Consider the following 25,225-nt stretch of genomic DNA (forward strand, 5'->3'; position numbering starts at 1 on the left):
CCCACCCGCCGTATTCACCGGACATAGCCCCCTCCGATTACCACTTATTTCGGTCGATGGCGCACGGTTTAAGCGAGCAGCGCTTCCATTTTATTTGAAGAAGCCGAAAAATGGCTTGATTCATGGATTGCCTCGAAAGATGAGTCATTTTTCCGAGGGGGCATTCAATTGCTACCAGAGAGATGGTAGAAAGTGGTCTCTAATGATGGACAATACTTTGAGTAATGTCATAAGCACTGTATTTTAAATAATTTTTTTTGAAAAAAAAAACAGCGAGAACTTATTCAAGGTCCTATAATTCATTATAGACACTTACAATCGTTAATAAAGTGAAAATAATTATTAGCAATTACATAAAGTTTATTTAAAACATATCTTAGTTTAATGCACTTACATATTACGTTCATAGTGTATACACCAATCCCTTTATAGCACGCTAATGTGACCCCGTATAACGCGTTAATTAAAAAATAATACATGTTTATATATTCGCTATAGGGGGGTTTAATCATATATGAAAGTAAATAAAACAAGGAATATTTTAATTACAACAAAAATTATACGTACATATCCAAACTCTTACATCGCGTGGCCCGTACCTTCTTTTTGTTAATAAAATTTTTAAAGACCATATTTGGTCTTTTTAACATACCAAAAAAGAATCCCGGCCGAATTTGCCAATCAAATATATCTCTTATATACAGGCTGATTAATGATAGGTGTAAAAACTTTAAATGGGAAAATCTATGGCATATTACAAAATTCTTTAATACTTTTCCACTTATTGCGAAACACCATGTACAAATTTATCACTGTGATATATGTTACATTAATTTATATCAAATATTTTAATGCAACTGGCCATTAAATTCTGGCAGTGTAAAATCTACAGGGACAGATTAAAAACAATAATTATTTCGAATTTTAAAAACTCTTTATCTTACTATATTATCTATTTATTTATGAATAGGGTGTGACATAAATTAATTAGGAACAAATGAGCAACACACAGCTCGAAGAATTGCTCATCGAAGTGACAGTGGGAGTGGCACACCGCTCGTGCAACTGATGGCTGATAGTATCCTAAAGGTATCTAAGTGGTGACCAGGAAACGGTGGAGGCAATGTGAATAGATCCCTATTAGGTAGACTGGATCGACGACATAGTCAACGTTCCGGGAAGTCGCTGGATGTGGAAAACACAGGACCTGTCATCGTGGTGAGCTTTGGGGGAATGTGTCTCGAAGTGAGCGTCAATCAGCTGAAAGTAAAAGAATAAAAGCAACACAATTACCTTTTTAATACCTATAACCATGCACCTATGTAACTATTTCACAGTAAACATGACACAATTGTTATACGAGGGAACATTAAATCGCGTTATACGCGTTATAAAAGCACCGCGTTGTAGAGGTTGCTTGAGTTGATTTATTTTATTTTTCGATGATTTCAAACTTCAGGTTGTTCTCGTGGAGACGTTTTATGATGGTGGTGTCCTTGAAGGCGAAACCTGTGGTCATCACGCCGCCCCTGGAATTAATTGTGATCATTTAACTGATACGTTTACATACATACACATACACACATATATACAAGGCTAAAAGCTGATTTTTTTATTGAAGTATTCTTAAAGTTTCCGTAATGTCTCTTTCTATACCCAAAGCATTTTAAACATCTTTTAATATTTTCTAAGTTGAAGTCATTGGGTAAGTGTATATGGATCCAGAACACTTCAAACTCCTTGGACGCCTATATCTTTTAGTAAACGCCCTACGCTTTCTCCTTCGTGTGACATTTTCAAATGATCTAACCTCGCAGTCTCTTTAGTTCAAGTTCCGAAGTGGAAGGTGTTTCCACGAGGACCTCAGTATGATCGATCACCGGAAACCATGTAGCATTATCAACCCACTTCGTTGATTACTCAATCCTGAGGAGGCTAAATGCGCAGGTTTATTTAGCACAAAAGTGAAGTGATCTGGGATATTGGAATCAATATTCATAAGTTTACACAAATAAATGTACATATATATAGATATAAATATATATACAGTACCCGAAGATAAATATTGCACACTACTTTTAGAAAGAGACAATCGGCTAACTTCATAGAGCACTATCTCTGTACCACACTACCTATGTGACGTTTTGTCAGTCGTTGTATTTCGTGCGACAGAGATAACGCTCTACGAAGCAAAAATTAGCCGGTTGTCTCTTTCTAAAGGTCGTTGTGCAATATTTATCGCCGAGTTCCGTACAGCGCGGTCTCATGCAACACATAAACACAGAGAAAGAAAGAAGCAAGGAGACACGCATGTATTTCGTGCGACAAAGACAACGCTCAACGAAGCCGGAATTAGCCGATTGTCTCTTTCTAAAGGTCGATGTGCAATATTTATCGCAGAGTTCCGTACAGCGCGTACTCATGCAACACACAAACACACAGAGAAAGAGAGACAAGGAGACACGCATGTATTTCGTGCGACAGAGATAACGCTCTACGAAGCCGGAATTAGCCGATTGTCTCTTTCTAAAGGTCGATGTGCAATATTTATCGCAGAGTTCCGTACAGCGCGTACTCATGCAACACACAAACACACAGAGAAAGAGAGACAAGGAGACACGCATGTATTTCGTGCGACAAAGACAACGCTCTACGAAGCCGGAATTAGCCGATTGTCTCTTTCTAAAGGTCGATGTGCAATATTTATCGCAGAGTTCCGTACAGCGCGTACTCATGCAACACACAAACACACAGAGAAAGAGAGACAAGGAGACACGCATGTATTTCGTGCGACAAAGACAACGCTCAACGAAGCCGGAATTAGCCGATTGTCTCTTTCTAAAGGTCGTTGTGCAATATTTATCGCAGAGTTCCGTACAGCGCGTACTCATGCAACACACAAACACACAGAGAAAGAGAGACAAGGAGACACGCATGTATTTCGTGCGACAGAGATAACGCTCTACGAAGCCGGAATTAGCCGATTGTCTCTTTCTAAAGGTCGTTGTGCAATATTTATCGCAGAGTTCCGTACAGCGCGTACTCATGCAACACACAAACACACAGAGAAAGAGAGACAAGGAGACACGCATGTATTTCGTGCGACAAAGACAACGCTCAACGAAGCCGGAATTAGCCGATTGTCTCTTTCTAAAGGTCGATGTGCAATATTTATCGCAGAGTTCCGTACAGCGCGTACTCATGCAACACACAAACACACAGAGAAAGAGAGACAAGGAGACACGCATGTATTTCGTGCGACAAAGACAACGCTCAACGAAGCCGGAATTAGCCGATTGTCTCTTTCTAAAGGTCGTTGTGCAATATTTATCGCAGAGTTCCGTACAGCGCGTACTCATGCAACACACAAACACACAGAGAAAGAGAGACAAGGAGACACGCATGTATTTCGCGCGACAAAGACAACGCTCAACGAAGCCGGAATTAGCCGATTGTCTCTTTCTAAAGGTCGTTGTGCAATATTTATCGCAGAGTTCCGTACAGCGCGTACTCATGCAACACACAAACACACAGAGAAAGAGAGACAAGGAGACACGCATGTATTTCGTGCGACAGAGATAACGCTCTACGAAGCCGGAATTAGCCGATTGTTTCTTTCTAAAGGTCGTTGTGCAATATTTATCGCAGAGTTCCGTACAGCGCGTACTCATGCAACACACAAACTCGCAGAGAAAGAGAGACAAGGAGACACGCATGTATTTCGTGCGACAAAGACAACGCTCAACGAAGCCTGAATTAGCCGATTGTCTTTTTCTAAAGGTCGATGTGCAATATTTATCGCAGAGTACCGTACAGCGCGGTCTCATGCAACACACAGAGAAAGAGAGACAAGGAGACACGCATGTATTTAGTGCGACAAAGACAACGCTCTACGAAGCCGGAATTAGCCGATTGTCTCTTTCTAAAGGTCGATGTGCAATACTTATCGCAGAGTACCGTACAGCGCGGTCTCATGCAACACACAAACACACAGAGAAAGAGAGACAAGGAGACACGCAGGCATGCGCGCGCATACACGCACACGCATACAGACACACACACACACAGTATGTGTACTTTCAAAGTTAATTTACTGTAGATATTGTGGGCAATTATAGACGCAATGTGGACATTCTTTGTTAGAATAAAAAGCCCAAAACATAAAAAAATTGTCAATTGCTTCAACTCACGGCTGGGGCATCTTCTCCCTCTCGTCCAAGATGGTGAGCGCAGACTGCAGCAGAGCCACCACTGTCGCGCCGTACCCTGGGTTCACTCCGGACACCTGGTTTTTAAACATATCACATTGTTGTAACTCTAAATTCCTATATAACCTAAAGTGGAGCCCACGGCCCACAGTGAAGCGATTCGAAAATTGACACGATTTTAATCATTTCGCACCAGACCATATAAATTCAATGCAAATAGCAAATTTTTAAATAGTTATTAGATATAATTTATAACATGAACAAGGCATTTGCGTCGTCAATTAACTTGGGGGAATCCCGGAAATTTTAAAATCTCGTTAATCATGTATAGAATTTCCCAGTGATTTCCTCCTAGAAATCTATGATATAAGTTTTAAATAAAAAAATATATTGGGGCGATTTTCACAAATATTAAGGTGGGGCATGAAAAAAGAAGCGGAGATAAAGTAAAAGATAGATTTAGAGAGCATCGCCTTAATGATGGGCGACGACAACCTTCGCCCATCATTCCTATCGTTTGCTCGTAGGGTGGTGAGTGACACTGTTAATAGAAACAAAACAGTATAGACAAGTAGGTACTTAATAAACTGCACATAAAATAACTAGTCAATTAATAATAGGAAAAATAGAATAAGAAAACTGTAGTAATGTATTAAGAAAGCACAACCCAAAGAAAACTGTGATAAAAAAATATAATATGTCAATAATAGACTAAAGAATAAAAAAATTTACCTAGCCACCTAAGAGTAATATTGGAAGGAAGGCGATGAAAGCAAGAAGGAATGAAAGAACAAAACGAAAGATATTGTGATGGAAATAAGGTAAGAATAAAAGAAATTGAGAAGTATGACAGTGAGTGAAGAATAAAGATGAAAAATCTGAAAAACTTAATTGTAAACAAAGACCCTGATCCCAACTAATTAGGGGTACGAGAGGACTCCAATAGCGGGGGTTATAAAAGAACTAAGTTCTAAGTTAAGCTAAGTTTGGTTTAAACATATCATCATATCAGCCAATAAAAGCCCACCAGGCATATGCTTTGGCTAAACTTTGTCTTTGGCACATGGAGCATATAAGGTAATTAACAAAAAGATATACAAATTAACGAGATTTTACTATCCCCTGAGGAATCCCCTGGAGAACTAGTTCTGGATCACCACGGACTAGCAAGAGTAGCGCAGGATGTCCACCCATCAGGTGGATATGACCTTGTTAAAGTCTTCAGAAGACACTGGTCCTATTGAAATTTATGGAGGCCTATGTCCAGTAGCTGAAAGAATAATGATGATGACATGCCTTAACCCATTGAAAATATTACCTTGGCCACCATTTTCTTATTAGGGGACGTGGTGTTTATATCCACGCCCTTATCCCAACCCTCGCCGTACAGCTCCATACTGAAGAATGTATTCTCCATCACCTCTTCCTTAACCTCGTCTTTCGTGAATACACCGAAGGAGAAGAATCGAGGGTTATCGATGAGCCACTGACGCGTGACGCTGCACAGGGTCAGGAGAAGGAAGATGCCTCCGGCAAAGATGGTCGCGAGCGCGTACATGAGACTGGAGAACTTTGTGTAAACGCGGAATTGCACCGGACGCTTCTTCTCGCTGGAGTACAACTCCCGTTGAGTTCTGTACACTATAGAGGCGTCAGATCCTGGGAACGGGAGACACCAGCTCCCATTTCGTTTGTGAATCACCGACCTGAAAAATGGTAAGAGTATAAATTTAATTTTATTATGAAAACAAGTGCCACCGAAACTGCTGTACCACGCTGTACACATGTTACAATCCTGCCCCCCCCCCCCCCTAGGTGAACCGACGGTATGGTTAAGTTGGAGGGATGTCACTGGAAGCCCTCAAAAATCTATCAACATGGCGATCTTTGGATGCCTTGTAGTGGGCGTTTATCAGCTGTTATGATGATGGTATACCCTTTTCCCCTTCACCAACTCTTCCATCAGCACATTCTATTATATTAAAACACTATGTTCTGTCGATAAATATAACAATTTTTGATCCCGTAACAGATCACTCAGTTCCATCAGTCCACCCCCACCACGCCGCCCTTTCCCTATGCGCGGTACAGCGGTCTCGGTCGCACTATAATACAGTAAAATTTTGACTTTCGCATGCAATCGATTTCTAAATGTATGAATGTTAAATATTGTAAGTAAAGAATCGTTTTATGTGTAAAAAAAGATATTTGAGAAATCCATACCTTTTCTGCAACTTCGGTTTGAAGCTTGGCAACGGATCAGGGTACAGCTTCTTCCTCAACGGCGCTAACTCGCTGCGTGACCTCACTCTGGAGAAAAAAATGTCTTTCACTTATAAACCAATTGTTAATATCAAATCTCAATGTTTTATATACGTTGACACAATCGATTAACGGCTTTAGTAAATATATACAGAAATAAATTGACAGTTAATGGATTTTTGATTTTTGATTGATTTGATGCATGGAGTTTCAGTGCGAGATCGAATCAGAAATAATGAGAGGGATAGAAGAACCAAGATCACCGACTTGGCTTGATGAATTACTTACTCGTCTCAAGTGGCAGTGCAGCCAACGATCACGAGACGGTAGATAGTGAGTAGGCGCCTGCTAGGTAGACATAGTCAAAGTCACGAGAAGTAGCTGGATGCTGGCAGCGCAAACCTGGTCGTAGTGGCGAGTAGTAGTGGGGGAGGAGGTGGCATATATATAACAAGCGGCGACGGACTGAGCTCACTCTGTGTTTGGCACTAATCGGTGTAACATAACTCCTGAAGATGCCCCGTGGAGGAGTGAAACACGCGTTGAGTGATTTGGCGGTGGCGGTTGTGTGATTCGCATTGTTTGCCGCATACGCATTTATCAGCGGGCTGGCGGGCGGTGCATTTCATTGCACGACTACCACTGCATGTGCGGAAGTGGCTAAATATTGGTTCTTTTCTTACTTAGGATGGACTTCCGCGAGGTAACGCCTGATTCCATTAAATAGTGGCGACCTTTGACCTATGCCTTACAGTGGCCGTGAATGTATTTTCATAAACAATTAAATATACAGAGTGATAGACTATAGGTGTAAAAAAAAAGTGGTGAATGTATGGAAGACCTTATTCAAAAAGCTATAGTTTCAGAATTAATAAACAACGTAATGATAATATAATAAGAAATAGCATTTTAAAAATTCAAATTACTACATATTGAAATTAATTAGTTTACTATCCGTCCGTGTAGACCAGTGATTCCCAAAGTGGTCTATATCGACCCCTAGGGGTCTATGACAACCTGTAAGAGGTCTTCGTCAGCGAAAAAAAATTTGGGGGTCCATGAAATGAAAATGGGGGTCCACGATAGTGGATCTCAACACATGCACTGATAGTACCTATTTACTTACATCATACTATCTTATAATATCAAAACATTTACATTATTTTATAAATTTAGTTTATAAAATTGTGTAAGTTGTAGGATGTTGGTATTCGCTTTGTGGTCGCAATACATTTTCACAACATAACCTGTGTTTTTACTTTAAGTTTTTAACACTAAACTTCACTACAGTTAGAAATTTACAGCAAATCAATATCAGGTAAGTAGTCAGTCTACCTAACACGGAAAAACATGACAAGGGGTCTACGACACAAAAAAGTTTGGGGAACTCTGGAGTAGACTTTTTACATCTAAAAGCTTCGCCTTTCGCATTACAACAAAAATAAAAGATTAATGTGCCATATTTAATAATGATCACTTTATATTCGGTGATTAATATTTATGTAAGAGTTTTAAAACTTTTTGCTGTAAATAAAGATAGACATTCATCACTTTCAAAGCTTTTGTACCTGTAAAAAGTGATTTACCCATGGATGATGGACTCCCAGGTGCCGTGGTGCAGGAGGCCGTATTTCCTCGCAGCCTCCGCTGCCGCCGGTGCTACGCTACCACTCAGGTATGACTCCACGGAGTTCAGCGTGCCTGGTGATAGCAGAAAAATAGTCTAAACCTACAGTTCTCTGTAATTTTAGTGGACTCCCTTTTTTGGGTCAAACGGGACTTAGCTGATAAGGGTCAGTAAGATCTCAAAATTCTTATAAAATAGTAGAAATAAATTTTGTATCAAGAGAATAGAAATAAAACGAAATACACTTATCAATTAGAAAGCCCGTAGTTCAAAAAAATTTACTACGATTAAAAAAATTAATATAATAAATGTACTTTGATACAAAAAGGTACAGTGATAAAAAATGTACTACGATAGAAAAAATGTATGTACTATGATAAAAAATGCACTGGGATAAAAAATGAACTGTGATAAAAATGAACTGGGATAAACAATTTCAATGATGAAAATGTACTGGGATAAAATGTACTATGATGAAAATGTACTACGATGAAAAATGTACTATGAAAAAAGTACTGTGATAAAAAATTTGCTACAATAAAAATGTACTTTGATGAAAACATACTGCGATAAAAATTTACTGTGATATAAATGTACTGTGATAAAAATGTACTATGATAAAAAAATTTACTGTGATAAAAATGTGCTGTGATATAAATGTACTATTATATGAAAAAAAAAAGTACTGTGATAAAAATGTACTGGGATAAAAAATGTACTATGGTAAAAATATACTATGAAAAAATGTACTATGAAAAAAAATACTGTGATAAAAAATTTGCTACAATAAAAATGTACTGATATATAAATGTACTGTAATAAAAATGTACTATGATAAAAAATTTACTGTGATAAAAATGTGCTGTGATATAAAAGTACTGTAATAAAAATGTACTATGATAAAAATGCATAATGATAGAAATGGTGCTGCGCTAAAAATTTACTGTGATAAAAAATGTACTATGATGAAAAATATAGAAACCAAACTGTGATACTGAGTGAATGTGAAGCATCGAATTTGAAAGATATGTAAAATTGACAAGAATGAATAAATATGAATGAAGAAAAATGACGCGTAAAAGAATATAAAGAATAAAAGATGAAAATAAAATAAACATTAAAAATTAAAAAGTAATTGAATCCCTGTATAATAAAGTCCCTATCTCACAAGGGAATTCCCAATTCTTTATAGTACAACCTATCCAACAATACATGATAAAATAATAAGAAAAGGCGATAGCGCAACCAGAAGTTATGATTATATTTTTTGACAAAAATATTTGATATTTGAGAGATTATATATATTGTTATTAATGAGCTATAGATTCACAATAATAATAATTTTACACCTATATCCGAACATCCTGTATTAATACCAATACAAATATTACGACACAGATACGTCGGCGACCCTAATTGAGCAATGTTGTCACGTGCTGAGTGCATCGACCTTGTTCACTTATACGATATTTACAATTGCAGTACAATAATACTTAATTGTACAATTACGTATATATATATATATATATATATATATATATACTAGCTGATCCCGCAAACGTTGTTTTGCAAAAAAATTAAAGTTTTTAATTAACAATTGTAAGATAAGGGTTGATCGTAGAGGAGTGAAAATTTAGGTTTGTATGTATTTTTGTATGCTGTATCATAATAAAATAAAAACCAAAAAAATTGTCTAAAAAATTAAAAATGAAATTTAGGGGTGGACCACCCTTATCACTTAGGGGTATGGAAAATAGATAGTGGCCGATTCTCAGACATACTGAATACGCATGTAAAATTTAGTAAAAATCGGTCAAGCCGTTTCGGAGGAGTTCAAGTTCGAACACCGTGACACGAGAATTTTATATATATATATTTATGTGTGTATAGTAACATATTTATATGTATGAACACCCTAAACTGCCCACTCCTTCACGTCTCTCATCACCGCCCAAAGGCTGTCTGGTAGAGATCGCCTCTAGCCGCCTCTTATATCTCTTACATAGTTTCTTTTTTTAATCATCCAAAGAGTATATAGGAAAATGTTATGTTTTAAATAGAAAACAACGGAAGAAATTGTGAAGTACGTGAGAAAATCCTAACGAAAAAATTATTGCACAAAATGTCTGTATTATAAGAGATCCCCAAAAACGGATGCAATAAATAAATCGAATCAGAAATGAGTTGTACAAAAGAACCAAAATCACGGATGTAGCTCGAAGAGTTGCTCGTCTGAAATTGCAGTGGGCCATCGCTCGTGCAACCTGTGGGTACTCGAGTGGCGACCACAAGCTTGTAGATGTGGCGTATGTAGACCTTCCACTAGCTGGACTGACATAGTTAAGTGTGCGTCCATAGTGCGAGCCTAGCGCGGTTGCGACGACGGGCGCGAAGTATCATACATATGAAACACGCCTTTGCGTCCATATTGTAGTGACTAAGTGCGACGGGACTGGGCGAGACAGCGCGCCTAAGTTTCAAACCCTTCTGTCCGCGCGTTTTGGCCCCACTACGGGCCTAGTCAGCGAGCGACCAAAAGCGCGGATGGCGGGGGTAACAAACCAGTTCAGTCTTGTCGCTCGGCGTATGCGCGTCTGTTTGTTTTGTTTGTCGTAAAATGGCGATAGATACTGAATCTTTTATATGTGCAATTCAATCTAAACCACCGATTTGGCAAAGCAAACATCCATATTTTACTTAGTATGTAGTCAAAAGTTGACACGGGCATTCGAGTATACTAAAAGAATTTTGTAGGGTATAATCTCAATTCTTCATATAAGTTAACAAATTCACCAGTTATTGCTCTTTTTTTATTTATTTCGTGCACACCATCTCTAGTGTTCAACACCTCCCATCTCAGAATCGGACTGTCTAGTAAAAATAGCAAATCCTCGTCCATAATAGTTTACAACACCTGATGTACGTCAAACCGCTACAAGAGCTCGCGCCTTTACTGTGGCCACCGCACGCCCCCGCTCGCCGCGCCCGCCTAGGCTCCAGTCACCGCGCTTTCAGTGTGGACGCACACTAAGGTGTCAGAAAGTCGCTGGATTCATGGTCATAGTGGCAGCTGAAAAGAAAAAATCATACAATTATACCAATATGAACTTACCGTCAAAGTTCTGCTCGAGGAAAATGACACCTAAATCGTTGGGAATACTATCGAAGCCGCAAGCGCTGATCACATACACGCCGGCATCTCGTGCCGCTGTGCTGTACTTCAGCTGCATGGTCTCAATGTACTGAAAACAAAAGCTGCATTAGATAACTATTAATCTATTTAAATTTGAAACGTAAAAACCGTTACATTCAAACTAAACAAATTCAGAAGAACTATTACAAAACGCTGAATTGTATTTAGTATTTATTTATTACATTCTACATCATGGTTGCAAAGACTTATTAAGACTAGGGGCCATTGGGGCAAAACATGAACTGATCTGGCCGCCAGAAGTATAGGTAATTAAATTTTTATGGTTTTATTCCGGAATAGAATTCAATATTTTTCGAATGTACGAGAGTATTATTTTTGCTGTCGGCGGCCACCAGTGTTCAACCGAACCGCGGTCTGTGCATCCATGTTCTACATGGTATCAAGTTATAATTGAATAATCTTGAAGAAGTTTATAGTACAGAGTTCAATTATAAATCACCATATTCATAAGAGTACTATAATGTAAAGTGAATTCTTACGTTATAAGAGGATATACAGTAATACCCCGCTTTACGTGAAGGATACGTTCCAAAAAAAATCGCGTTAACTGAAATTCGCGTATAACGAGGTAGTCAAAAATTATTATAAAAAAATACAAATCATTTTAATCAATCACTTTAATTCTAGGAACACTTTATGCAACACATACTCTTATTTTTTACGGAAAAATACATCTATTGTCTTTTGAGTAACGTTTTGTTTACGTTCTTGTAAAATACGTTCATTAAGTTAAAAGATAGAGTTCATTGGATAGCACATTTGACAGCAAAAAACTGTAAAGCTTGTACTTCAATTTCAGATCACCTGTATATATATAATAAATACATTTTAAAAACTTTTAAGTTAAACGGTTTTTTGATACCCATATTGTGGTGGTCGTGGAAAAATATGTACCTAGTCCGCCATATTGGAACGGCGTCCGTCTTGAATTTTAAATTTTGACATAATCATCGTGTTTTACTACTGTAGCCCTTTCATTTGATACCCATATTGAGGGGGTTAAGGAAAAATACGTAATCCGCCATTTTGTATCGGCGGCCATCTTAGATTTATAATTTTATTGATTTTATTATATTGTATTGTCATCTAAATTAAATGTGTGTACCAAATTTCAGATCAATCTGACAACGGGAAGGTGCTTAAATTTCAATTTCTAATTTTGATCCAAATAAATTCCGTACGAGTCGAACTAAAAAACTGTTTAGTATAAGCTGGCTACTGCTGTTCAAGAGATGAAACAAGCGAATGCTTACCTGCGGCTCGCCGCTGACGTCTACCATGTTGGCTCCAGCTTTGACAGCGGCCGCGACCACAGGTTCTCCGTAAAGCCGGTAGGGGCCGCAGCAGTTCACCAGCACCCTGGTCCGCTCGCACATCGCACGCAAGGAGGCTTCATCACCCACGTCTGCTACCAGCACCGGAATCGACGATAGATCATCGCCTAAATAACGAACATGTTGTATTATTATGATTAGTCAAAATTGAGAAAAACTAAGGTCAACGACGTAACAGTGTGCAAGGCTCACAGATCATGCAACCGATGATCGAAGCCGACAGACGCACCACAGGGCAGGATGTCACATAGTCAAGGCGGGAAGTTGATGAATGCAGGCAAGACAAGACACGTTATCATGACACTGCATGGTTGAGACCAAACCCTTAAGTTTAATTTTCAATAGGACCTGCTTAAGGTCTGCCCACCCTGCGGATGAACATTCTACGCTGTGATTGCTGTTCCATGGTCTACATTACAAAACCCTAAGACCGGAGCGGCCATCTGTTCTCGCTGACACATCGATTTTCCAATCCGCTAAGCCGTGTCTGTTAATTTCTTTCGTCTATGGATCTAATTATTTACCGTTTTTAGCTGTTCTAATTCTTCTTAGTTCTTCATAAAAGACTTGTTTAAAGCAACAAGAGATTTTCAACCATAGGATGTCCACGACAGAACATAGGTTCAGGATTGAAAGGAGGCACACTGGAAACCATAGGCCTTCCCCTAGGATCCTAGGGCCTTAATTATTTTGTTGGTTTCCCTGTGGGGGTCTGTCTATCCACGCCGCGTCTACCTCGTGTGATTGAAGATGGAAAAACGAAAATGAAAAAGATTGTGAAAAACTAAATAAATTAAAACAAAGTCCCTGTCCCACACCAGATAGGGGATACGAGAGGCTCCCAATAGCGGGGGCCAAATTTAAAAAAAAAATATGGAAAGACTGTAAGAAAAACAACAACATAACAATTATTACAACATCGCGTATTTTTACAGTATCTACGAGGCATAGGTCTGCCCCAGAGACATCTTTGAGGGGGATATATATATACCATAATCGCCATCGCCTGACAGGCGGGTTGGCGATCTCAATGTATTATGGTACGCAGAAGATACTACTGCTCATTAATCAGCTACTTGTCGATAGCAATCCTATATAACTAACGCACAGAGTGTGAATTACATATGATCGAATTCGCGACCTACAAATCTATCATCTATCATTCATCAGTGTACATTTTTCAACCTTTATAAAACTCTTACGCCTACTATATAACATACTATATATTTTTTTATCTTAAATCGAAAATGTTAAACTTATTTCAAGTCCACTTACGAATTCCCGCTCTTGACAATCAAACTACCCCATCGTGGACCGTGGGCCCAACGCTGGGAAACGCTTATTTAAAATCCTTAATAGCCTGATTTACGAAAGTGATTTTTTTTAATATTACTGTGTTTGCTTGAGAGTCTAGATGAAGGGAAAAATAGATTTTTTTTTTTTAATTTCGTTGAAAAGAACATCATACAACGGTAAAATTCGTACAGCCAACCTATAAAAAAAGCTAACAGTAATGTGAACATTCGGTTTAAAAGATTGGTATCAAAGTTGAAAATCTAGGTTATTAAGGGTTAAATTATAGTTTATAAACAGCTACGTTCAGTATATAACAACACAAAATAAGTAACTAATACAAAACCAATAATTTTTGTCAGTATAAAATATATTATACAGAAAGATTTTTTACTAGATTTCATAAAGCAATATATCATATATAATGACGAACCAATAAATTATTTACAAGCCACACCTGCTTACTATATTGAGTTATCATGAGACCTCTCGAGGTCAGGCGTATATTTAAGGTCAGATATTATATTTAATGTTTTCATCTATATCTTATCTAAATCGAAGTACACATATACATATACAGGATGTAAGAAAAGGACCAATATTTTGCCGCTTCCGCACATTCAGTGTTAATCGTGCAATAAAGTGCACAACACAGAGATTCTGTGTTTGGCACTAATCGGTGTAACATAACTCCTAAAGATGCCCCGTGGAGGGGTGAAACACGCGTTGAGTGATTTGGTGGTGGCGGTTGTGTGATTCGCATTGTTTGCCGCATACGCATTTATCAGCGGGCTGGCGGGCGGTGCATTTCATTGCACGACTACCACTGCATGTGCGGAAGTGGCTAAATATTGGTCCTTTTCTTACTTAGGATGGACTTCCGCGAGGTAACGCCTGATTACATTAAATATATACAGAATGATTGGATATAGATGTATAATATTTAAACGTATATTGAGGACCATATCCGAAATCATGATTTCGAAATGATTAAATATCGTAACAATTTTGTAGTAACAAAATAATTTTTTATATTTCACATTACTACGCATCAAAACTAATTATTGTATACCATCTGCCATTTAAAAAAATAACTAAAAATAAATGTTTATTACTACTACAGTATCCAGCGATAGATATCGCACATCGACCTTTGGAAAGATACAATCGGATAGATTCGGCTTCGTAGAGCGTTATCTCTGTCGCACGAAATACAACAACTGAAACGTCACATAGGTGGTGTGGGACAGAGATAGTGCTCTACGAAGCCGAAATTAGCCGATTGTCTCTTTCCAATGGTCGATGTACAACATTTATCGCTGGGTACTGTATTGTGATCATGAAATAAAATAAAATTGTCATTTAAAACTCCTGGTCATTATCAAGGCAGGTATAATTTTTTTCCCTAGGTTAGTAGGACTGTCTATTACAGTGATTCTCAAAGTGGTCTATATCGACCCCTAGGGGTCTATGAAAACCTGCAAGGGGTCTACGTCAGCGAAAAAAAATTTGGGGGTCCATGAAATGAAAATGGGGTTCCTCGATAGTGAATCTCAACACATACACTGATAGTACCTATTTACTTACATCATACTATCTTATAATATCAAAATATTTACATTATTGATAGAAGTACCTATGAAGTAAAAAAAATTATTAGTATGTTACGTATATTTTACATAACAGATACAAAATTTTATTTTGAGTAGTTAAAATTTAAATTCAATTAATAAATGTATAAATTAAAAGGTGTTTTTACTTTAAGTTTTTAACACTAAACTTCACTACAGTTAGAAATTTACAGGAAATCGATATCAGGTAAGTAGGGGGTCTACCCAACACGGAAAAACATGGCAAGGGGTCTACGACACAAAAAAGTTTGGGGAACTCTGATTTACATTTTATTTATAAATTCACCTTACTTTTTTATCACAGTGATAACTCTACATTGAGACTAGAAACAAAAGTAACAGTTTTAAAGATTTCACAAGTGAGTCATATATTCAAATTTTTATATCTTTTACATTTACCAATCTACATGTATATCGTTTTAAATTTAAAAAAAAAAAACTTTTTGCGACCATCAAAACTTTAACGTATTTGAAACTGGAAACGAAATAAATGTTTGAACACACGCAACCATCCGTTTATAGTTTATTTCAGGGGTGACCAACCTTTTAGCTCGGTGGGTGGCAGTTTCAAAACCATGAACCATGAAGAAAATAAAGTATATATACAAGGTTCAAAACATGTATTAACATGTATGTTTGTATTTAAGATATTCAAAACTAATTAGACACTGTTATCTTTAAGCCTTGCTTCTCGGTTTTTTTTTAAATAAAAATTAATTTAATTTTTACATGCCTCGAGGGCCGCATGCGACCCGCGGGCCGCGGGTTGCTCATCCCTGGTTTATATCATATAATAACACTTGCGAGCTAGGATATGAATGTTTTAACTTCTTTTGTTCTTTATTAAATCAATATACTAGACATTAGTATCCGTACCTTTGTTTTTACTATAACAGTTAATATTTATCTATTATTTAACATACGTTTTTGCGTGTCAAAGTGTTTACTAACCTTAGTTACTCTACTGTGTTCTTAAACTATTTTAACACGTTTCGTGCCACGGAATTTTTTTCTAGATTTTCCATTCAGATCGCTTGGCCATACGACCCACACTTTAATAATTAAAAGTCGTTTAAAACGAACACTTACACTTCAATACTGCAAAGCTATAATTAGCAGAAAGCTCTGTGTTTGGCACTAATCGGTATAACATAACTCCTGAAGATGCCCCGTGGAGGGGTGAAACACGTGTTGAGTGATTTGGCGGTGGCGGTTGTGTGATTCGGATTGTTTGCGGCATACGCATTTGTCAGCGGGCTGGCGGACGGTGCACTTCGTTGCACGACTACCACTGCATGTGCGGAAGTGGCTAAATATTGGTCCTTTTCTTACTTAGCAGGAAAGGGTTATAAATTTTAATATGCATTACGTACGCGCATACGTGAATATATACGACCCTACAATTCATTTAAGAATCTTTTGTTTTTCAACAAATGCAAATGGCCTGAACGGAAAGTACAGCGGGGGTTGTATGCCCCACATGGCATGGAATATTTTAAACTAGATTAAATTCAACTAATTTTTTTTCTTCATTACAAAAAAAATCAATATGTTTGCTTATTGTTTTTCACAGTACTTATATTTATATTCTATAGGATAAAGCCATCATCATCAACCATAGAAAGTCAGCGAGCTGAACACACTTCACATCACCAGGGGCGGCTTAACCTTGCAGGGTGTGCAATGAACATGGACGCGGCGCTTCCTGACACAGCTAAGAGCATCGTCTTGGAATCTATCGCTGTTCAGAGCTTAGTTTCACAACAGAGATGTGCTACAGGCATAAAAACAATGAGTGTTATTCTGCCGTCATAAGAAGAAAGGCCGTAACTAATACCATACTGTAAGCTATACTTATAAAATTGCTTGTTGGAATATGAAAAATACTTTCTTGTTACGACGGAAAAGTTAATAGTTATAGCCGCGGGGCCTGACTCCTCTGGTCAGGCCTAGGGGGCGCCAGGGTTTTATTGTACACGAGCTATAGCCGCCCCTGCACATCACAGATATCCAAAATTTTCCAAATGAACTTGCAGGTATGTAATCTCATCTTCAAAACAAGTCCCAAGTTCACATAATTCTACGATTGTTACATGTTTTTCTTGTAAACATTTCACCACCAACTCGCCTAAACGAATACAACACACGCGGATTTAATAGGTATATTCGCATTGACCCTGAAGGGACCTGGGATATATCTTATTATATCTATACCTACAGATAGTATCATACTCGGGCAGTGCAAATAAGAAACAACAAACATTACGTTATAAATATAGTTGAAGCGTAATTTCCTTATATTTAAACGATAAACAACGTATATACATGAACAACAAAACTATATTGCAAACTGAGTCATCTGTAGCATTGGAGAACTTTATTGGCCTTGCAAGATAGACGTCAGTACCTTCTAGAAACAATTTAAAAATAGATTCTTATACGCCGTATATCAAAATATATTCCATTTAACTTTTGGAATTTATTCCTTTTTCTCAACAACTAATAACACCTTGAAAAGCAGAGTAGAGTCAAAAATAGAGTTCTGTAAAAAGTTCCAAAGTGTAATAGACGAATTTTATCATTTATCTTATTTATGATGGAACTTTTTAAAACTTTTCAAACCATCTTTTCTATTTCACATTTCTAGACCTTATATGTAATTTATATATACACTGCGTTATAAGAGTTTATACATATATATATATACATATATATCTAATATATAAAATTCTCGTGTCACGGTGTTTGAAGTTGAACTCCTATGAAACGGCTTGACTGATTTTTACCAAATTTAATATGCGTATTCAGTAGGTCTGAGAATCGGCTACTATCTAATTTCTATACCCCTAAGTGATAAAGGTTGTTCACACTTAAAAAATTTTTTTTATTTTTTTAACGAAATTTTTTGTTTTTATTTTTTTATGATACAGCATACAAAAATACATACAACCATAAATTTTCACCCCTCTACGATCAACCCTTATTTTTTATTTGTAAATTAAAATATTAATTTTTTTTTGAGCTAGTAGATTATAAAATAATAAATTGACGGTCGTAAACCAAGTTTATCTTTTACCATGTAGTCGAAAAACTTAGTATAGGGTTTACACATGCGTGATGGTGGTCGCCATTCCAGAACCTTTCGGTCTCAATGTTGTAGCATTACGTTTGTCCCCGGATCTCCTTGTCTATATTCGAACCGGCTGTGAAGGTCCAAGCACAGCCCTCTATGTTACTCTCTCTGACTTTAAGCTTATTCCATGTTAAGCGACCACGTGTCAGATTTTTACGCCTTTATATATAAGGGAGACTGGAAAGTAATATCGTTTCTGTCGACATATTTTACAGATACACCTATTGATTTGTATACTAGATGACAAAAAGTTGTTGATAAGAAGTTGTTAAAAATATAGTCGTGTGAATTTAACTTAAGAAAGCAATATTACTTACTAGTCCTAATACATAATAATACATATAAAATTATGTGATTATAATTAATACGAAAATTTTTCAGCACCGAGCTGTTAAAATTCTTTGTTATAAAAAAAATATTTAACTACGCATTACATTCAGAGGTGGTAACATGGCGTGACATCGGTGGAAGAGAGAATTAAAAAGTAAATTTCAAATAAAGAATTTAATTTTTTTTATTTCTCCCAAAACATCTTAAATTTGTTTCCAGCCATATTGGATGTACCAGACAATATTAATCTTCATATTATGTTACTAATACCGGTTATTGAATGTAAATAATTTCAATGTCAAGCAATTCTAAAAACCGGTTCGAACAGAAACCAGAATACGAAAACAATATTGCAAAAAGAAAACATATCGGTCATTTATAACGCAGACAGCTCGCGTGGAATATTCTAGAACAGGGGTGTCGAACTTAAATGATAGTTTGGACCAAAAGAGCGGGCCGCAAATAAAAATAATATTAATAAAAACATTTTAAAAACTTTTAAGTTAAACGGTTTTTTGATATCCATATTGTGGTGGTTGTGGAAAAATATGTACCTAGTCCGCCATATTGGAACGGCGTCCATCTTCAATATTAAATTTTGATATAATCATCGTGTTTTACTAGTGTGGCCCTTTCATTTGATACCCATATTGAGGGGGTTAAGGAAAAATATATAACCCAAATAAACAAATTCCGTACGATTCGAACTAAATAAAACCGTTTAAAAATATGTACTATTGTGATAAAGTAAGGTGAATGTTTTATAAATGTAAATTCTTTAGCCAACGCTTTTTCCAGCCGTACCCTACAAGACTCGATTAAATTTTTATTTATAATCATGTCAAAACAACTTCTTCCGCGCATTGGCTTTCTGAATTTACTGAATAGACAAAATTCCCAAGTGTTCAAATCAGTCGAATACGGTAGTTGCCGAGTTTATAACAAAAATAGAAACTTTATGCGTTTGAAACACAAAATATACTACAAAAAGTTTTGCGCCGAGCAAAATGATTTTACAACTATTGACAAACGAACGCTTGTCAAATATCATAGACCAAAGTTTCCCAAACTTTTTTGTGTCGTAGACCCCTTGCCGTGTTTTTTCGTGTTAGGTAGACCCCCTACTTACCTGATATTGATTTCCTGTAAATTTCTAACTGTAGTGAAGTTTAGTGTTAAAAACTTTAAGTAAAAACACATGTTATGTTATGAAAATGTATTGCGACCACAAAGCGAATACCAACATCCTACAACTTACACAATTTTATAAACATATATAATATTTTTTTTTACTTCACAGGTACTTTTATAAATAATGTAAATGTTTTGATATTATAAGATAGTATGATGTAAGTAAATAGGTACTATCAGTGTATGTGTTGAGATCCACTATCGTGGAACCCCATTTTCATTTCATGGACCCCCAAATTTTTTTTCGCTGACGTAGACCCCTTGCAGGTTGTCATAGATCCCTGGGGGTCGATATAGACCACTTTGGGAATCACTGTTATAGACGGTTCTACTAACCTAGGAACAAAACTACCTGTCTTCCTAATGCCCGGGAGATTCAAATGACAATTTCAACTTACTTTTATATCGTAGAATGTATAATTACTTAAAAACTATATTAAGCACTTTATTTTACAACATATGTTGAACATATTAAGTGCCGATTTTGGAAGTCTTAACACGTTCTCCAACGCGGTCAGTGCTGACCATCAGCGAAGTTTCCCTTTAGGCCTATTAAAGATCATAAACCTGTTTGAAATTTACTAAATTGTTTTTTTTTCTTTTACTCAAATGTTACTTAGTTATAACAAAAGTCAATTTTTATTCATTATTTATGGAAATAACATCAGGCAGCATTGACCGACACGGCCTGGACAGGAAACTGCTTTTTTTTTCTCGGCATAGAACGTGTTAAAAAGAAGATTGATTCGCCTTTAGTCTATTCTGGATCTCTTTTAATCTAAGCCAGAATTCTGGTGAGCAGGGACTTCCTGCAGCCTGTTAGAACTGACTCTACCATTATCACTCGAGTTTACTTGTTTTTCTCAAACAGGACATCGGATATATACACCATCTTCCAAAAAATAAGTCTAATAAATACATGTCATCTCTTTCTTGGTTTGCGTGTTAATCTGCTATAAGCTATCTGCTATATTTTTATGGTCTCCGCTATTGGGGACCTCAGTTCCCCTATCTCGTGTGGGACAGGGACTTTTTATTTCTAATAATTTATTCATATAATTTTTTATTATTATCATTCTCCTCTTTCATGTATCATATCTGTCGTACTGTTTCTTTCGTTCTACAATTTTCCCAGTCTTTCTCTTTCATTCCATTAGCAATACATCCATCCCCGACCACTACATTCTAGGTTTCCTTACCATATTTTTCTTTATAATTATCATATTATACTGTTTATTGCATATCTGCTATATTTATAACAGTGTATCTATAATAGTTTACATGCGCTTTTGAGTCGTCGATTATTTTAACATAGCATTAAACTATCTCTAAACGCTGATCTGTTAAGAATCCGGCCAGAAACTCAACTGTCGTTCTTTTAAATGAAATTTAACTATTTTTCATATGTACATTATAATATCAATCATGTAAATGAGACAACAAACGAAGTTCAACACGTCTATTTGATTCATTTAATAATACATTTTTAATTTTAGATTTAAAACTATAAAACGGAGTGTCTGTGATATCTACTCTATTGATAGCCTAGTATGAAACAGTTTTCATTTCACCTAATATATACTATCTAAAATATATTAGTTTTTTTATTTTCACGGTTGCTATTTAAAATATCCGTATTATAATTTTATAGCATTTAATTATGTTGGATATATTGATTTGACTACTAAATTGTACATTTCAGTTTGCATGCGGCCCGCGAGCCGCGAGTTTAACACCCCTGTTCTAGATATCGATAATAATGTGGAATAATCTTTTTTTTTGGTATCGAGAGGATATCTACGTGATGGTCAAGACATAACCTGCTCTCTGGGGTTAGGATAGAATTATGTGGGTTTGGACGATCGTATTTCAATTATATCGATGTCGTTCGCAAGATGTGGGACTATACTCCTGTAGATATAGCGTGGTAGTGTTATGGTTTCCGAAGCAAGGACTACTCGGTGGATCTTTCCACAACCCTTGCTTGAATGCGATCCTTCAACTTAAACCTACGAGGGTACCATGGGTTGCCTGCCCCATGACTCGTGTCAGTTCAATAGGTCTACCCACGTCTGACAAATAATTTCACCCCAATGGCCGTTTGCGAGTCTTCACATTTGTGATCAGCGACTCCTCGCGTCGATGGTCCACATAGCAGAGGGTCTGCCCACGTTGCGATTACCCACTCGTGGTCGTGTCTCATGAACCTTTCGTTCTTGAATGGTAGAACAGCCGCCGGTTGGAAGATATCTGTCCACATAGATCCTATACTACGCCGGTCCGTGGCCTTCACCTTAGAACCTCAAATCCCCAGGCCATCAATCCTTGCCATCCGCTGAGCTTGGTCAGCTACTTTTGTTCATGCAAATCTCCTCATTCCCGATTCGTTCTCGTCAGAGAAAACCTAAGCATAGCCCTCTACATAGGCTGTTGAGTCACTGTGACCTTGTCCATGAAGTCCAAAGACCATATTTCTATTTCATATATCATTACTATTAACACACAATTTCTACTCATTATAAAAGTTTGTTTGCATACTAGTTGATACATCAGACCAGTATTAAATTAGAAGATGAGTATTAGCTTGGGAGAACTAAAGATCAACAGTTTAATATTTTGTCTAACCATCTAAATGATCCTGAGTTTAGTCACATTACTTGAAAGTGAAGTACCAACACGTATCTTTTTATTATCTCCAACCAGGATACCATACATAGGTATTTCCGGAACCTTCCTCATCATATGACCATCCACTCTCCATAGAACATAGCCATAATACTTGTAGTTTGCCTGAAATTTGTTTAATATCCCAACCTTAATGGATCCCTATGGACTATACATGGCATTTATATGACCTGCTATTAAATACGTAGATATTTTCTTGTAAGAGATTTGTGATTTTTAAATATTTTATGTACATAAGAAAATATACACAAAAAATATAAAACATTTTGTTTGTGTACCTACAGTATTAACATGCATTTCTCAACCTTTTTGTGCCATACTCCTTATGCCATTTTTATTCCGTAATTTAACATAATTTTTATATTAAAGCAAAAAGATTAAAAGCATGGTGAGCCTATTTTTGAATTACCTTATGTTAAAATTAAATTCCCCATCGTGGGGTGTGGTCCAAATGTTAGGAAACATTGGTATAAACAATAAGAATATAATAGATTCATAGCCATGAATACAGAGGGTATTTCTTCAATTAACTCGCTACTGTCTTTGAAAAGGGTAGTTTTTACAGGAAAAAGATAGCAGCAGCAGAAAGGGGTGGGAAGATATTTCAGAAGTAGTAAAAAGAACTAGATAAAGAAGACAAAAGATAAGAGATACATGGATTTAACTGAAGGAGGCCTACTCATAAAGAAGCATCTAAGTAATGAAAAACATACTAAAATCACTTTTATATTAATTTTAAAGATATGTAAATAAGTTTATAAAACATACTGTAGTTCTGTATAATATGGTGTGAAGATATGTAAATCAACCAATATCTATAACACCTATAATTTATTTTGGTATTATGTTGATTTATAATACATATCAAGTCTTGATAACAAACACAATAAATGTCTTGCTCTGCCCATATCTAGTAACCTTGACTATATTATTGATTCACCCAGTGGAGGCCCACCCACACCGTCTTTCGGCTGATAGATATCACTTGAAAACCTTAAAACCAAGATGAGTAACTCTACAAGCTATGTTGGTGATCTTATAAAGACGGGTCTTGTGCCAATCTTTAAAATAGGCCTATTCCTTGCAATGGCTATAGTCTGGAAAGAATACTGAACAAATAAAACAAACTAAATAGAACAAAAAAACTCACCAGTCTTTTTTGATGCCTCATCTAAAACGGCTGCTAGTTTAGCCTTGGACCTTCCTGCAATGCCCCAAGTCAACCCATTCCTCTTCTTTGCAATCTTGGCACATTCTATCACAGCATTCTTTCCGGTAAAACCGGTTGCACCAAAAATTACCAGGTCTAATCGGGACATCTAAAATTATCAATAATATTTTTAAAAATTTTTAAACTTACTCTAATTTTATAATAAATTATAGCTACTTTAAACTAGGATAATATATTCCAACCGTTGCATTAGAAATAACGATAAATAAATTGCGGTTAAATAAAGAACTAAATAACGATCGTAATAATTTTACTCATGCCCGATAAATATCGGTTTTGAATAATTTGCGTAGTATTTTAATAAGCTCTATCAATTTATGTATATTTACATTGTGGTAAAAGAAACCAATTTTATGTTATCAATATTTTATCACATTCTATAAATACCTTCCTATAATATCCGATATATGTAAGATATATGAATTTGCCGCAACGCCTACACAAATAATTTATTAAATTCGTAAATAATATTTAGCAACAAACATGATCATTTAATAATACAAAAGATGCTTACCGTAAAATATAATAGAAATAAACAAAATAAATCACTAATTTAAACAAATACACGATTGACGGACACCGAGTTTAAATTAAACTTTCCGGGCGAAACATTCATCAAACAGTCACTGCGAAGAAATTCAAAATAATGTTTTCGCAGATGGCGTTGTCACTATCGATTTTTTAATAATAGAACACTCAAGAAAATCGATTTATTTGTGACTTACAAAAATAAATCGTTTTTCTTACAATAAAATTTCTTGCGCTAATACTTCTCGTTAAATTTTTTGTTGACTAATAATAATTCACCAATTTTAAATTATCTTGCAGTTTCTAATAAGATAGCTTGAAATGTAACTTTTTTTACCATTTTATTACCTTTTTTCGTTACTGCTTGAAATCTAATCGGAATTGACCGGTTGTCAAAGTAAAGATTAAATAATTTAACTACCAGAAAAATTTTCCATTTTAGCTTGCAAGGACAAACAACGTGGCGGAAATAATGTTGAGAATGTACTCCCAAAGCTAACGATGTAGGACTGATGTTAATCCTACAATGGTTGTCGTATTATTATAAAAAACTTCTTA

General features: G+C 36.3%; 1 protein-coding gene across 1 annotated transcript; it reads right to left on the reverse strand.

The window, feature by feature from the left end:
• Positions 1–788: 788 nt before the first annotated feature.
• On the reverse strand, positions 789–24,761 carry LOC137923149 (saccharopine dehydrogenase-like oxidoreductase). The gene is made up of 9 exons (XM_068766298.1): positions 24,654–24,761; positions 24,059–24,227; positions 12,565–12,752; positions 11,210–11,339; positions 8,057–8,171; positions 6,432–6,518; positions 5,527–5,914; positions 4,191–4,285; positions 789–1,529 (listed from the first exon to the last, which is right to left on the reverse strand). The coding sequence occupies exons 2-9, from the start codon at positions 24,225–24,227 to the stop codon at positions 1,433–1,435; spliced, it is 1,269 nt and encodes a 422-aa protein (XP_068622399.1). The 5' UTR covers positions 24,654–24,761; the 3' UTR covers positions 789–1,432.
• Between the last annotated feature and the right edge of the window lie 464 nt (positions 24,762–25,225).

Source organism: Battus philenor, unplaced genomic scaffold (assembly GCF_028537555.1).
Source record: "Battus philenor isolate CCGP_79_NKW_IND1 unplaced genomic scaffold, ilBatPhil1.0.hap1 SCAF_10, whole genome shotgun sequence".
Classification (NCBI taxonomy): Eukaryota; Metazoa; Arthropoda; class Insecta; order Lepidoptera; family Papilionidae; genus Battus; species Battus philenor.